Source organism: Antrostomus carolinensis, unplaced genomic scaffold (assembly GCF_000700745.2).
Source record: "Antrostomus carolinensis isolate BGI_N321 unplaced genomic scaffold, ASM70074v2 scaffold22520, whole genome shotgun sequence".
NCBI classification, from domain to species: Eukaryota; Metazoa; Chordata; class Aves; order Caprimulgiformes; family Caprimulgidae; genus Antrostomus; species Antrostomus carolinensis.
In genome coordinates, this window is record NW_010288032.1 from 2,165 (window position 1) to 17,847 (window position 15,683).

Consider the following 15,683-nt stretch of genomic DNA (forward strand, 5'->3'; position numbering starts at 1 on the left):
TTTTTCAGGACAACAAAACTAGCACACAAGATGAGCTCTTACTTCAGTAATCCCTGTGATTTCTGATATTATTTCGTGTTAGCAATACATTTTTGGACAAAGCAGTAAACAGAAGAGAAAAAGAAAAAGGCTGGAATATTGCAAAATATCTCACCTATTTATGCTCATTTTTAATTGAACAAGGCTCTCTGCAGTTGCAGAGGTTTGCCCCCAGGGACAGCTTGCAGAAACAAGCCCTAACTAATTAGAAGTTGATCCAAATGAAACTGGTCTGTCATATTGCTGTGCAGATTAATAAATAAGGAAAGACACATGTTCCAGTATTCAAAATAGTAACATATATACAATGAATATTTGACAGGAACACGAAAGGACAAGATTTGAAAAGAACAACATTGTTACAAAATTTTGTGTATTGGAACATATATATGTTTTCCATATGCTTTAATTTTTTTTTCTTTTTTTTTACTTGTGAGAACGTTCATACAAAGTAAGAGGATCCAATATATCCAGTTCAAATGTCATAACAAAACTGTAGCTGCTATCTGAACACAGATTTTGGCATATACTGCAAGTGTACTAGTGACTGGATAACTTGAGAACAGATGAAAATTATGAAACACCACTCATTTGACAACCCTTAAGATACAGTGAAACATATAATAATAAAGCTAACTGTATTGTTTGCTTACTATGCTTACTTGTTTGTGGACAGACATGAAAAGATTCCATGTACATGGATGTTATTTCTCCTTTGTACGAATCAGCTTCATTACACAGCTTGGGATGCTTTTCAGGACTCTAGAAAAAAGCAGGGGAAATAAGAATTCCTATTTAAATAAAATGCCTATGTTACTTCATACCAAACAGAACACTGAATCACTCAATGCATGCTAGGCTGAAGAAAACTGACCCAGATGATAAAATTTCAGTCTCTAATGGAAGTAATTTTATTTCATAAAATCAGTATATGATTCTTCCACCAAGAAGGATGGCCTCTTTCTATGGATCCTGGAGTAGAATTTAAATCCACTGAAAGACTTAGATGTTTAAGTAACAGCTAATTTCCAGTTTAAGCACTTAAACCCCAGAAGAATAGTTTAAAATTCCCAAACAACACAAACAACCTGAGAGGAATTAAAAATTTCCATTACCTCCAGTTTTCCCAGATAAACTTTCTTAGAAATGTCTAAAAGCTTCTGGCTCCTGACAATGCTCAGTAGCTCAAATCCTACTTATAAATAAATCCTGGTCAGAAGTCATAACCCAGCTATACGGTTGCCAAGGTTTTTCACTGGCAGATATGCATACTGTTTTCATTCTGCTTCCACTAGAAACTGAATTTCAATTCGATTTTAAATGGTGCGGTTCTCAACTTTGGAACCACCTGTTAATCAGAATTTCCTTCAGGACTTGGTCCATTAAGCTGTCTCACAGCATGCACAATATAGTTTAACATGGACACTATCTAGGATGGGTGTTCAATTTTCCCCTCTTAACAGTTACAATGGAAACTATTAGAGCAGTGGGGACCACATTCTTTTATCTCATATTGGTGCTGTCCCACATTACACATCATATATAAAAAACCCTTTTTCATATCAAAAAATGAGCAGAAGAGAAGAAGCACATACTGATATGGGTTAGTAACTAGAGTATTTATCTAGGATGGAGAAAACAGGGATGCCTACCCCTCCTACAGTAAATATTTAGATATTTTCTCCTCAACAGTCATTGGAATCATATTTACTCACATCTTTAAAAGAACAGAAGGAGCTACAAAGAATCAATCTCTGAAAAAAAATATAATTACATTAACCTTGATAAAAGTCTGCCAACATTTACAGATCTTACCAAAACTCTCTCAACCATGTTTTCTCCAAACACAAAATCAGAATTGCTGCTGGTTTGTACACTTCTGTCTTCAAACAACTGACTTCTGTGGGAACAAATAACATAAGAATGTGAATTTAGAACTATTTAGAAATGTGGAAAGAATATAAATAAGTTCATGCATTTACTTTACGATACCTTAAAGACAAATTAAAAAATGACCACTTAAGCAATCAGACAATTTCTTTAAGAGAATCTGAGAATATTCTCTACATTACATTTCACAAAAGGAACACAGAGTATCAGACTATATTTCATTAAGATTTTTGAGGATGTTCCTTAAAAGCAAAGAACAAGAAGCAAAGAAACATGCCTTCTCCTCAGGGAAGTGTCTTTCAGAAACTTTCATGAGTTACATTTGTTTCGCTGTTTCCTTTTGCTCCATCAAAAGACTACCAATCATTAGCAATTATCTCTTCATGCTGGTGGCAGCTCTTGGTACCCTCCAGAACAACGTGCTCCCCAGTGCCTCACAGGCACTCCTTGGTCATCCACCTAACATCTTGGCAAGGCAGAGAGGCAGCGTATTCTAATGCACACACTTTCAATTCACGTAATACTGCAAAAATGTAAAAGTATGATAGCAGATGGCTTATGATGAGGTATAACTAAACCAGGAAAGATTTTTCAATTACTTCTTCCATAGATATACTTAAAATGAGAAGTGAAGGAAATGAAATACTTGCAATCCTTTGGTACTGGCCAACTATAGTTTGGGGATACACATTTGGGAGAAAATTTCATACAGTAGATAAATCACTTTATGTTTAGGATCTGGAGTGTGAGTGGTTTTGGCAGAAGCTATGTTAAAACAACACTTATTCTTCTTCTGTCCCTTTTTACTTCTAAGTGCCTCAGCTTTTCCAGATAAAAAACTTTTGTTTGTTTGTTTGTTTGTTTGTTTAGCATTGCCACCTTGAGTTTAACTACTCTCAGTTAGCCTCTTACTTCTCAGGAGGCTTTAAGAGAAGAAGGTGAATGTATTTTTAAATAGTGACATAGTCACAACTTGCAAAAAGTATGTTAATTGTGGATTACATTCAAGAATATTCTAATATAAGCACAGTTGTGATTTGACTTGCTAATTACATAGCTACTTTAAATTAACAGGATCCATCTTTTATAAAAGTCACTGGAAAAGTCCTTGTGAACTTTGTGTGGAAGTTGTTCCCATTACTGCTTTTTTCTTTTGTTGTTGTTTGGTTGTTTTGTTTTGGTTTTGTTTTCACAAAAGGTTTACAGGGTGTTCATGCTTTCTGTATAGCTGAATCACCGTATCTCTTGCTGGCAAAGGCAAAACCATTGAAGTTCTTGACTCTTTTTGTTCCAGAAGGACAACCTGTCAGGAAGACAATCTGATGTTCTATCACAAGCTGCTAACTTCAGCACCACTTCTCTGCTCTTCCACATAATTTATCACACTTGGGAGGGCTTAACAGCACATACGTCATTCAGCAGATACTCCTGTGCATAAGCTGGGTTTGTTGCCAGAACGTTGATGATTGCCTCTAAAACTTAGTCTCTGTGTTCACAACTACAGTGTGCTTGAAATCTCTTCACATAGGATGAAGGAATTCCCAAGTATAAGCTATCTCTATTTCGCATGTAAGGAAAAAAATATTCCTTAACATTCTCATGCTTGCTGTGTTGCTAAGACTAAGAGCGAATAAGAAGAATAAATCAGAAAATCCTTCTTTTCACCCTTGAAGCCTTTTGTACGTGTCGTGGGCCATGAACAGGGAATCTGAAGTGTGTTTAAACTAATGCGTTTCTTATCCTTAAGAAAACTCTCCACTAAAATTAACTGAATTGTGATCAGTTTCCATCCTGAAATTTCATTTGCTTCTTCTAGGCTGCTCCAGCAGCAACTTAGTAAGGACAGCACCCCAGAAGAGCTAAAAACCAGAAACTAGAGCCTTGTCTCAAAGAAATAATGTGGGAAACAGATTTTTATTCTTTTCAGAAATGTAAGGAAAAAGTAATCAGTGCAGGATCTTTCTTTTCCTTCCCAGCCTTAAAGTCTTATTAAACCCTCAATACCCTTATGTTGCTGCAGGGCAAGAACAAAGTGCCAGGGATGACATTGCCATGGAGATGCAAAACAGAGGCACTGAATTCAGGGAATGACCACTAACAAGGAAGAATGGGAAATGGAGAAATGTGGATAAGACACTGGAAAGGGACTACGGAAAGGGAGTAGATCCAGGTACAGTCCTTCTCAGCGTGCCCAGAAGGGTCTGAGTAGTTGCCAGTTCTAGTGCTGGCCTTGAACCCTTGCAGTTTTCCAAGCAAATCCTTTTGCAAAGCTGAATTTGTGACCAGAAGCCTGTGTTTTCCCAGCATTATATTTCTGTCACTTACGACACAATCTCCTTTCCAAGCTTTAAATCAGACTCAAGAAACTGCAAATTTCTCCTTTTCAGTTAGTTCATTACTACAGCCAGTTCAGGAAATGGAACTGTTGGTGGTTTCCTGGGACATGGACAACTGCAGCAACTGCAGGGGGCTAACAAACCATTTTCATTCATCTCCTCTACAGAACTGTATCACATAGAGAAGAAGAGGTGGAATAGCAGGGTAAGTAAGAGGGACATTTGCAGGCAGCAGCAATCCTTGCTGTTTAGTTCCTCTACATTTTATTTTTTGTAGATAAATGTCAACAGTTACACCTTGATTGATAATTAAAGACAAATCTAAAAAATATTTTTTTTTAGGTCTGGCTGCAATTTTCACTATTGTTTAGCATGTATATGGAGTTTAATAAAGTTATTTGTTTGAATACTTGTTGTCAAGTTATCTATGAGAAAACAGCCATACTAAAAAGAGTTCATCACTGAAGTATTTTAAAGTATCAGCCACTTAATATGAATCAGAAGAATGGCATTTACACTCCCCTGCGATGTCAGAAGAGCAGTAAGCACCTAGTTGCATTTAAATTAGTTTTCAACTTGTCAAATAAACCAACATTTACCACAATTGTGATACAGAGAATTAATAAGGCATAAATAGCCCGAGCAGGTTAGCAATTCCTCCTCTAAAAAATAAAAGAAATACAATAAGCACTTTTAAATCTTGTAACTTGTCAGCACTGAAAGACTGCATTGCATTTCTCTATCCATCTACTTCACAAGAGAAAGCCACTCACCTGTCTTTTCTACGATATTGGGCACGTGACATAAGGTAGATCGACTTGGAGTACCAATACCAACTGATTTTGAAGTCAGTACCATCTTCCCTTTAGCCTTTCCAGCATGTGCATTACCATAATTCTGAATCTGGTAAAAATCCAGTGTGCTGTGTGGCTCCATGTTGTCCTCAGAAGGCATCACCACAGCATTAGTTGTGATAGAAAAGGACAGGCTGGCTCTTCCAAAATCCCAGTGAGCATCTGCCCTCTAATGATGCTTTTCTTGTTGATAAGGATTAAGAATCTTAGTTGTTTGTGCATCTAAAAATCCTTTATCTCTTCAGAACCCTGGCACTGTGCATCTCAAATGTTGTGTGCAGGAACCTTTATCTGTGGCCCATCCAGCCCTGAAGAAGACCAGAACAGACTCCTTTGCAGTTACCGTGTTCTCTGCTTTCTTTGAGTGGGAGAAGGAAGGGAGGCAATTGTTGAGGATTGGTTAGCTGACAAGGGTCACATAGACATACTGTAGATGGCTGACCAGGATTTTGGGAAACGTCGGACTCTGCTCGTCTGAAGTGCTGGGGTGGTAAGGACACGCTGTCCTTGACTGCAGCTGCTATACGATAACAGCTTGCTTACAGTCAGCTAAGGCATGGGAACTTAAGGGAGTAAGTAACCAAGAATCAGGAGCTAGGGGAGGGGTTGACGTTTAGGATAGTGACCAATTAATTAGTTAAATTACAGAATATGCATGCTCTCATTAAGAACTGTATATAAGTTGTAGTCAAAAGCATAATAAACGGAGGCTTGATGATCGTTCATATTGAGTGCCAAGTTCTTCCCACCGCGACAGGCAATGTCACAAATATGTTATCTGTGGTCCCAGCAATTTTGAAATATCATTCTCTCATCATAACTGATCTCAGGTGTACTCCTGATGCTCACAACTTCCAGGTAGATAACCCTCATCAACCATTAGCAAACAGTATTAATACCAACAAGATAACCTGATGGCTAACCACAGACCTAACATTCTCATGAGACAGTCTCCAGAGAGACGTAATAGCCCACTTTTGCACCAGTATGAGCTCTTTTCAGTCATATACAGAGGCAAGGGCATGGAGCAACGTCCTAGTCCAAGGAAGTCAGCTTCCTCATGCAGAAATTATGAAGTCTGTGCTGGTCAACCCATGTCTGCACAAAGAAGCCACCCTATCAAAATCATCACAGCTAGTTGTTCATGCCAGAAATTCTGGGATGTGCACAGAAGTACAGCATCAGTTGCAGCATTCACCTTGTCTTCCAAATCAGTCCTGTATGGTCTTCTCCATGTCTCCTCTGTCCGATATGCTGACATACTTTGGTAATTCCTCAGTTTCTCTGCATCTGTCTATGAGATGCAGCAGCTATGCAATGAGAAGGGCATTCTCCGAAGGGATACAAAGATGACTGTAAATATTCAAAACCGGGATATATATTGAACTGCCAAAGCTGCATGAGATGGCAAACCAAAACACTTTCTGGCTTGGGGGTGCCTAACTGTCCGACAGAGATTACTTCTCAGCAGGAGTCATTTCTTACAGCATACAGAGCTCATGTCAGTACCCACGAATCCTGGCACTGCACACAAACACCAGTGACCACTGCGTGGTTAGTACCATGTTAGTTAGATATGTAGGACAAAAGGGCATGCCATAGGCCAAGTGACAAAATGGTGTAGAAATATTGTAAACAAAAACTTACTGTGCTGTTTTAGAGCTAGAAAGATTCACAGTAGCAGATGACCTTGCTGCTGTTTTGGAACTTACTGAATTCTCAGCTGAGGAGTAAGAGCTGTCTTCAGATAGCTAGGAATAATAAAACCAGATGAATTAATTAGACCCAGCTTATTTTCTGTTATAATCAGATCTCCTAGAAGTCTAGAGTCACTGAGGTATATATATATATGTGTGTGTGTGTGTGGTAGCTGGCAGAGCTTCCTCCTGCTGTGCGCTAACCAGTGACCTTAATCAAAATACTAAAATGTTATTTTCTAAATAAACAAAATCCAAAAGACGCTCAAAGCCGATTTGCCCACAGAACCCTGATAACTAAAAGTTGAGACAGCCTGCAGAGATGTTTTTCCAAACACAGTCAGCACGAGTTTAACAGCTCACACCTTGTCAGTGATCCATCGATTCCACTAAAGCTGGTATGAGAGCTTTCTTGAAAATCATGCAGTGGGAGAATTAACTGCTTTAAAACAGCACTTTTTGTTTGTTTGTTTTAATTTGAGCTGCAAACATATATATTAGACAGAAAAATTACTTTTCTTTTTACCTGAACATGTGCTTCTTTCTTAGTTACTAGAGATACTACAGGATTTTCAGGACAGGTCGCAGCTTGTGGGGGTTGTAAAATGGCTGGTCTTATGACATTCCGCAACTGACTTTGTGACAAGGATCCTTGCAAAATACAAAGAAAAAATATTTAAACACAGACTTTTTCTTCACATCTAATTCTTACCTATGTGTCTTGCCTCCTTAACTGAAAGCTTTAAAGCATTTTAAAAGAACACTTCTTGTTGTTTACATGTTACATATTCTGAAAAATTGTAATCTCTTCTAAAATACACAACTCTGCAGTGACACCAACCTGTTAGCCTATCAGAATACAAAGGTAAAGCATTATATACAAAAATACAGTTATTAGTATTTAGAAAATAGATTTGTATTTATATATTTATATTTATACTTATATTTACTGCTTTGTGTTAGACCTGTCTTCTGGCATTTCATATTTAATCCTGCACCTGCAGATGCAAAAAAGGTTCTTCATTGCCTTTTCCAGGAGCAGAATTATTCAGTTAGAGATGTGAAATTTTGCTATTTAAGGTTATATTCAGTCCACTCAGGAATTAAGTAGTCAGGCCAAAGGCTCAGAACAGAACTCACAGGATATTTACACTGTCAAACTTATGAACCTCGGAAAGATACTTAGCCTATCACTCAGCACAGAGAAGAGTTCTCATTTTAATGTCTTCTGTATCTGTTAAGAAAATCTTTGTGGAACTACAGCGAACAAATACTGCAATGACAGTTACCTTCTTTTGTACTTTTGATCAAGTCAGGGTTTCTTCGGAGAAGAGCTGAGGTCATGAATATGTTATTTTTCTTTACTACAGAACAAGGAATTTAAACTTTAATAATGTGTAATAACAAACTTAAATTATTAATTCATGTTTCTGTAACTGTCCCTATTTTGGTAGTACCTGAGTAATATTCCAACCTATCCATCTAAACAAGATCTCTGAGATAACTGCTACTGTGTCCATTTTACAGGTGGGTAGACAGGCACAGAAAGCACCATGTGTTTTCTGGCTATGTCAGGGACAGAAGTCTTTTGGATATTATCAGATATTTTAAACTCATAAAATCCTTATTCCAGGTGCTGCTGGTTTGCAAAAACTATTGAAATGGCAATGTTATCTGGTCCAGTCTTAGGCATTTTTAAGATGAGTAAAAGAGGCCCAAGAATGTGGGAATAAATAAATGTGCTCTGCCCTGTTCTGGTAGAAAGGCTTTCATAACTTACTACAATGATGACAATGTGCTACTGATGCTTTCACTGTTTTAATGAAGAGATGCAACACCAGCCAGGAAGTGATGGCAACCATGTACCACATCCTGTAAAATGACACAACTGATACTCTACCCACAATCACTAAATTTTCATCACAGAAAGAAAAGAGTGTGGTTTGTAGCTATAACAATGTTGTGTCTTCTTAAGACTGTTCAGAAATCTGTTATGCCAACATCTGACAAGGACCTGTCTCCAGTAAGAGACATAGACTAGGATTTAAGACCACTCCATTGTTCCCATTAATGATAAGGGGGAGAATACTCCCAGGATCACTGGTTAGGTGGAAGACAGGCATCCTAGGATAGAAAATGATATTCCTACAGGAACCATCACCATCAAACTGCAAGTAAACTAATTCATGTAATTACTTGTATAATTTGTACCACACTGTGTAAATGCCTACTTGCAAATTATTCAAAGATTCCTCCCCAGCACTGGAGGATTCCCTAACAACACATGAAAAAAAACATTCCTTCTATTCAACTGCCAGTCCTCCTTCTAAAACATTCCTTTCTCCTGTCCAAATACCAGCCTAGTCCAATGAACTCCAGCTGTGTCCTGCAGAAAAAGCATTTCTGTACACATCTTTATTTTAGCTAATACCTGCTTTTCCACATAAATATTTATTGGGTTTGCTGGTTTTTGTTTTTGTTTTTTTTAATTACCTGGCTGGGAGGGAGGGAAGGTAGGAAGGATGGTAAAGGAAGATGATCTCCCTCTTTTCTGAGCAAGAGTTGTATCTGAAAGCATAAGAGACTGAAATTATCATTTGTTTGGAGAAAAAAAAAGATTAATTTTAAGGTTAGTCAATGGTTTGTCATGTCTTCACTGGCACTAGAATAAGTTATTATCTATAAAGCTAAATACCAGCTTTCTGAAGTAGACTGTTAAGTTATGCCTATACTGCTGCATCGGAGAGGCCAAGTGGCACAGCCAGGCTCAGGCACACTGTGTACTGCTAGTCCACTCTGTAACCGTTCTGTCTGGGAGGTCGCCAGCTGGAGAGGTTCAAAACAGAACCAGGGAGCAAGCTATCAGTTAAGCAGTGTGGACAACCAAGAGGCCAAACACTCAAGCTTCCTCCTGCACCCTGCTTTATTTTTTAGTATAGGCATACTCTAAAATTTCTACCGTATCTATGATTTTCTCTGTATGATCTCAGTGTAAGGGAAAGGACCTGGGGGTGTTGGTTGACAGCCGGCTGGATCAGAAATAGTGTGGCCTGCAGAACTAGGGCAGTAACGGTCCGCCTGTATTCGGCATTGGTGAGGCTGCACCTTGAGTCCTGTGTTCAGTTTTGGGCCCCTCACTACAAGGACATGGAGGTGCTGGAGTGTGTCCAGAGAAGAGCAATGAAGCTGGTGAAGGGGCTGGAGAACAAATGTTAGGAGGAGAAGCTGAGGGAACTGGGGTTGTTTAGCCTGGAGAAAAGGAGGCTGAGGGGAGACCTTATCACTCTCTACAACTACCTGAAAGGAGGGTGTAGGGAGGTGGGTGTTGGTCTATTCAACCAAGAAACAGGTAATAGGACAAGAGGAAATGGCCTCAAGTTGGACCAGGGGATATTTAGCTTGGATATTAGGAAAAATTTCTTCACCAAAAAGGTTGTCAAGCATTGGATCAGGCTGCCCAGGGAAGTGGTTGAGTCATCATCCCTGGAGTTATTTAAAAGACATGTAGATGTGGCCCTTAGAGACATGGTTTAGTAGTGGACTCGTCAGTGTTAGGTTTATGGTTGAACTTCATGACCTTAAAAGCTTTTTCCAACCAAAACAATTCTATGATAATTTTCAGAGTAAACCAAACTTAGCTTATCCTAAATCAACTCTTAGCTACGTTCAGGTGTGTCAGAGGACTAGGTAAAACAAAATATAGTGTACTAATGCCTGAATTCAGAAATAACTTCCTGGTCCCATCTGTGCATTAAATAAACACTGTAAAATAAAAAAGATGAAAAAAGGATCAGTCCTTCTGCCCAGTAGCCTCAGTGACTTGTGTGATTTCCCATGGAAGCAACAGACAGCCCTTAAAGGGCCTTCCAGGTCAGCTGTTGGCTGGACGGAAGAAGAGGCTCTTCTGGAAACTGCATTACATTTTCAGGGATTGCCTGGAGAACACTGATCTCTGCCTCAAACCAGGGAATCTCATTCCTTTCCAGCCCTCCTCCTCCCTTGACTGTGTGAGTAGTTCAACGAAATTATATGAAATATACATACTTTTCACCTCTTTATGTAGCATTAGATAAGTAGGAAAATGAATACATTTTTACTTAAAAAAGGATTTATTGGAAATTACCAGCAAGTTTATATCAGTGTTTAAGTTTTCATGACTTGCAGCATTGCTACAGCGCAGAAATGTTTCTTAGACAGGGAAATTCCTTCTCTTCTTTATCAGGTGAGAATACAGAACTATAGTAATTAAAACATGACTAGAACTAAACACCATACCTGTGTTAGACTGAGGGTCAGACTTCTGGAAAGTAAAAGATGATGATCTTGCACGCTTTCTGGAACAACCGATGAAATCTAGAGAAAAGTAAAAATAATGTTCTGCAGGAACAGACTGGCAGGAGATTACAGCACAATGTTATGATATGGAATTTAAACGAGAACACAAACCAGGCTGGATGAGCCGTTGAGCAACCTGGTCTAGTGGAAGGTGTCCCTGCTGATGGCAGAGGGGTTGGAACTAGATGATCTTTAAGGTTCCTTCCAACCCAAAACATTCTATGATTCTATGAATTCTAGGAATGAATGACAGGAACAGTTTTAAGGCAGTACCTAAGAGATGAAGACATTGGAATCTCAGTCAACATCTGGTACAAAGCCCTAAGGAGCCTTCTTAATTTCTGCTAAGTTCAGGGAACCTAAATCAAGCACTTAGAATCAGTTCAGAGCCTACAGGCTCAGAAGACATTAAGAATGTGAAGTTCCATTATAAGGTAGCCCAAACAAATAGAAAAGGGCAGCTAGGAGCTCATACAGCTGATGAATATACTTGGCCACTTTTCAGGGCTTCTGGAGTTTGTCTTTCTGGTAAATTTGAGAGGTAGGATGGAAGAATTCTTGAGGTAAGACAGGGGCATATATATTAGGACATAGTAGGTGGCTCTACAACCCACATAGTCTTAGTTCACTAACAGGGATTTGTCCCTGCTTATACAAAGTATGGGTCCAAACACTATTTCACAGGCAACAACAGTCAGACCTATGAATAACCCAGTGTATTATTAGACTGTTTCAATGAGGTGGTTATTACCATTTTCAGCTTTGCAAACTGGGTCTTCTGCAGGCCGCTGGAAAAAAAAATATAAGCATGGAAAGGTCAAGGAGAATAGAACAGCCATTTTCTATACCAGGACACAAAAATACATCAATCCAGCATGTATGCATTAAAAGCAGTCTTGTTTCTACTTTATACTTTTCCTTGTTCTATTTTGAGACCATTTATTACCAGTCTTAACTTGGGCTAAACTCTTCTATTACTGTTAGGATCATTAGGTATAGAATACTAATTTCTTAGCACCTTTTATCAAAAAAAAAAAAAAAAAAAAAAAAAGCTTTTTACCTTCAAAGGACGGTCCTTCTTTTCAAAAACAAATGTAGGCTGGGCAAGCACTGATCTCTCTGGAAAACAGAAAAGATATTTTTTATTAATAATTCTGTAACAGCACTTCTCAGTCACAGTTCTGAAAGTGCTGCACAATAACAGGACTGCAGTGATGTACAGCACTGTCTACAAATAAAAAAAAACCTAACAAACTAGAGTCCACAAAGTGTGAGTTTTGCCTAACTAGATGTCACAGGATTTGGCCTCATATTTTTTTATGCTTCTTTTAGTTAAGAATAAAAAAAAAAGGTGCTTTTAGCTTTTACAAACATCTGCTATTCTTTAAGAACAAGGGTGAACTGCAGCTTTGGTTCTCAGAAAAGTGCAAGGATGTGAAATGCAAAATGATCCCGAGAGGAAAGCAAGGGAATGTGTTACGCTTGGCCTTTCAGCTACATTCACACTTCCCATTCTCTAGGCTTCAGGGAAGTGAATGCCTAGTGTCAGTTTTATTGTGTGAGTATGATATAGAAACATATGAAGTTATAAAGAGCAAATTCAACTCTTAGGCATACATCTGCATTTCTTAGGTATGACTGAGTACAACTTCGGATCCATGTTCTTTTTTTTTGTTCTTATTTTAAGAAACATATTTCAGCATACAGTTGCCTCACATCAAATTTTTTGTTGATTTAGGGTTCACTACTTCTTCATCTTAAATGGCTTCTTCAGGCTACTTCCTGTGCTAAGAATGAGATCTTCACAGCCTGTGCAACTCTAATGGACTAACTTTGGTTGTCAGTGTGAAAGCAGAAGTTGTTTTCACCATTACCACCAATTAATGACACATTTATTATGCCAATAAATGGCACTATTTAAGAGCAAAGAAGCAGACACAAATAGATTTTTTTAGACCACTACATACAGGATTTACCTCATGCTACCTTGAGATGTCTGTAATATGCAGTCAACAGGAACAACCAGCTTTTGAGCACAAGCATATTTCAGTTGTGTATGCTAGAAGATGAATGGAGACCTAAATGCATTTATTTCTTTCCATGGGTGGTAAGGACAGACTAGGGTGACTGCTGAGCTATGTCTGGCCTTTGACCACAGAAATCCCACACTTGGCATCTTGCTAACTGATATCTGACAGGATGTTTATCACATACACACCATTTTTATAACACTGGCTTCCTCTGTTTTATATAAGAATATTTACCTGTTCAACAAAAATGTCCATGTGAAAATATATGGATTGATATTTTTATCTTGGCTTGCACAGCTACCTGTGACCAAACCACACTAGCATTGGTATCAATTACTGAAAGGTTCAATAAAGCACATATCAACCTATCATGGAGGTTTTAAAATTATTAAGTAAATATATATTCAACAACCAAGATAAAAGTAAACGTTGTTAAAATAAATGCTACATGTATATAAATTGGGGCAAGAAGCATGAAACAATTCATCAAAAGCAGTGATATACAGACATAGCAGTAATAACTAATACAGTTTTGCTGGTTTTGAAGTTAATTTTTTATTTACTTGGGCACTACACAAAGGACTGAATTTAGCAAACTTGACATTCATTGCAATGAAGGTCTGGTTTGTCCTTAATAGAAAAAACAGAAAAAAGTTCACATTGTTCAACTCCAAAAAAAGATATTTCTCTGTCACTGAAAAATGAAGAAAATTTGCATAATCGGGTTGCAGCTGGGGGTCCATGGCATGGCAGGAGAAGGAGCAATTCCACTTCTATTCACTAGAGGGGAGTGGCACACATAAACAATAGTATTTTGCTGAAATATGATTTATTCAATATAATAGGCTTTTTTCCTGTCTCCTTAAAAAAAAAACCAAACCAAACCAAACCAAACCAAACCAAACCAAACCAAAAACCCCCTTCTATTCTTATTGAATGAAGGAAAAATACAAAAATTAAAGCATGACTACAGAAATCTTCATATTCTCAACAGTACCTCTCAAAGCTCAGAAACTAGCAGTATTTTTAAATATACACTTACTACTCCAAAGCACAGAATTAGCAAAGAGTGAACTGCTGTGAAAAAGGAACTGACTTTCTATCACAGAGTTAACGTTTCCTGGAACTAAAAGGCAGTAGGGAGTCTGAAGGAATTAGGAACATTCACTACAATTAAAACAAAAAAAATCCAGTAATAGTTTAAAACCCAGAAGTTCCTGAAGAAAAATTCATAACTGGCTGATGACCAGCAGAAACATGAAAAGCTAGGGTGTAATGGTAGCTCTTAAAGATAAATATGCATGTTTTGATATTGCAATAAGTATTATAGATATATCCCATCAACTGCTTTTGGGCCAAAGGAGAAACTTTCTTGCCATCAATAGATTTAGTCAGAGGTTGCTGATGCTGTGACATTTATTTATAATTTTTGTATATAGTTCTGTGTTGCTTCTACCCAAATCAAGAAAACCTTTTTGTAATTCCTGAAAAGTATTCCACATTACTAATCAGCAAGTTCTTCACTCCTCAATTAGGCCATTCATAACAGAGTTTAAAAAATACGTTTGTGTTAACTATGTATGTATCCTATGCATCAATTTCCAATTACATCTTAAACTTCTCCGATATTCAAGCACAAAATATCTGCAGCTGAACCCCCCAGGAAAAGCAATGCAGAATTACTTGTGGATGTAACACCAGGCTGTCAAGGAGTTACCACAATCACGTCAACATGCTAATTTTAACACTGGTGAGCAACTTTGCATTTCTCTCCTTCATTTTCTGCACGAAGGCTGCCACTGCCAGGGTGGATGGCTGTGTGCTGGGAGAAGGAGAAGCCCTTCCGTACCCTCCTTTCTTGGCAGCGGCCGGGGGCACCCAGCCAGGCAGGGCCCGACTGCTCCAAGGAACAGGCAGCAGCAGCCAAGGCCAGGGGCACGGGAATGGGAGCGGGGTGGGCTGGACCCGCCTCTCCTCCTCATCACCGAGGGGACACAGACGCAAGCTGGCTAGTGCCTGGTTAGGACTGGGCCTCTCCAGTCCTCAGCAGCTTGGTACTTGTGGATAAAAGAGGCTGTTGGAAAAGTTACCAGAAAAACCTGCCAAATGGACTGCTGCTGGCTGCAGGGATGGGAATAATCCACCAGCCTCAGCCAAGAGTCCAGACACAGAACCTGTCTGGCTGCCCGTGAAAAATCACCACAGATTGGGCTCTCTTCTCCTCACTGCAGTTCCCCTGAAGCTGCTGAATTAGAAAGGTCTTGGCCAAGTGTTTGCTGCATCCAGAGTTCAAAGTAAGCCCTTGCCTGGAGGACACATGAGAAATGTCCAGTTCTCGTGTGTGAGATGTTACCCACATGGCCTGCCGGCTCCAGCCCCCTGTCCTGTGCAGAAGCACTATCAGATGTGCTCCGACCAGAGCTACCTGGCAGGGAAGGCACCAGGGTCTCAGGCTTCGCCCCTGCTCTGCCCTGCCCTGCTCCTCATCCATGGTTCTGCCCC

At 38.9% G+C, this 15,683-nt stretch overlaps 1 protein-coding gene across 1 annotated transcript in view; it reads right to left on the reverse strand.

The window, feature by feature from the left end:
• Positions 1-15,683, reverse strand: part of RANBP3L (RAN binding protein 3 like) — a gene marked incomplete at its 3' end in the record, with an annotated part of 25,386 nt that overhangs the window by 1,962 nt on the left and 7,741 nt on the right. The window contains exons 2-11 of the mRNA XM_029084327.1: positions 12,212-12,270; positions 11,903-11,939; positions 11,092-11,169; positions 9,310-9,384; positions 8,106-8,180; positions 7,343-7,467; positions 6,767-6,870; positions 5,825-5,829; positions 1,855-1,976; positions 702-801 (exon numbers count right to left, since the gene is read on the reverse strand). Of these exons, the coding sequence (XP_028940160.1) occupies positions 702-801; positions 1,855-1,976; positions 5,825-5,829; positions 6,767-6,870; positions 7,343-7,467; positions 8,106-8,180; positions 9,310-9,384; positions 11,092-11,169; positions 11,903-11,939; positions 12,212-12,270 (780 nt within the window). The remainder of the gene's footprint in view (positions 1-701; positions 802-1,854; positions 1,977-5,824; positions 5,830-6,766; positions 6,871-7,342; positions 7,468-8,105; positions 8,181-9,309; positions 9,385-11,091; positions 11,170-11,902; positions 11,940-12,211; positions 12,271-15,683) is intronic.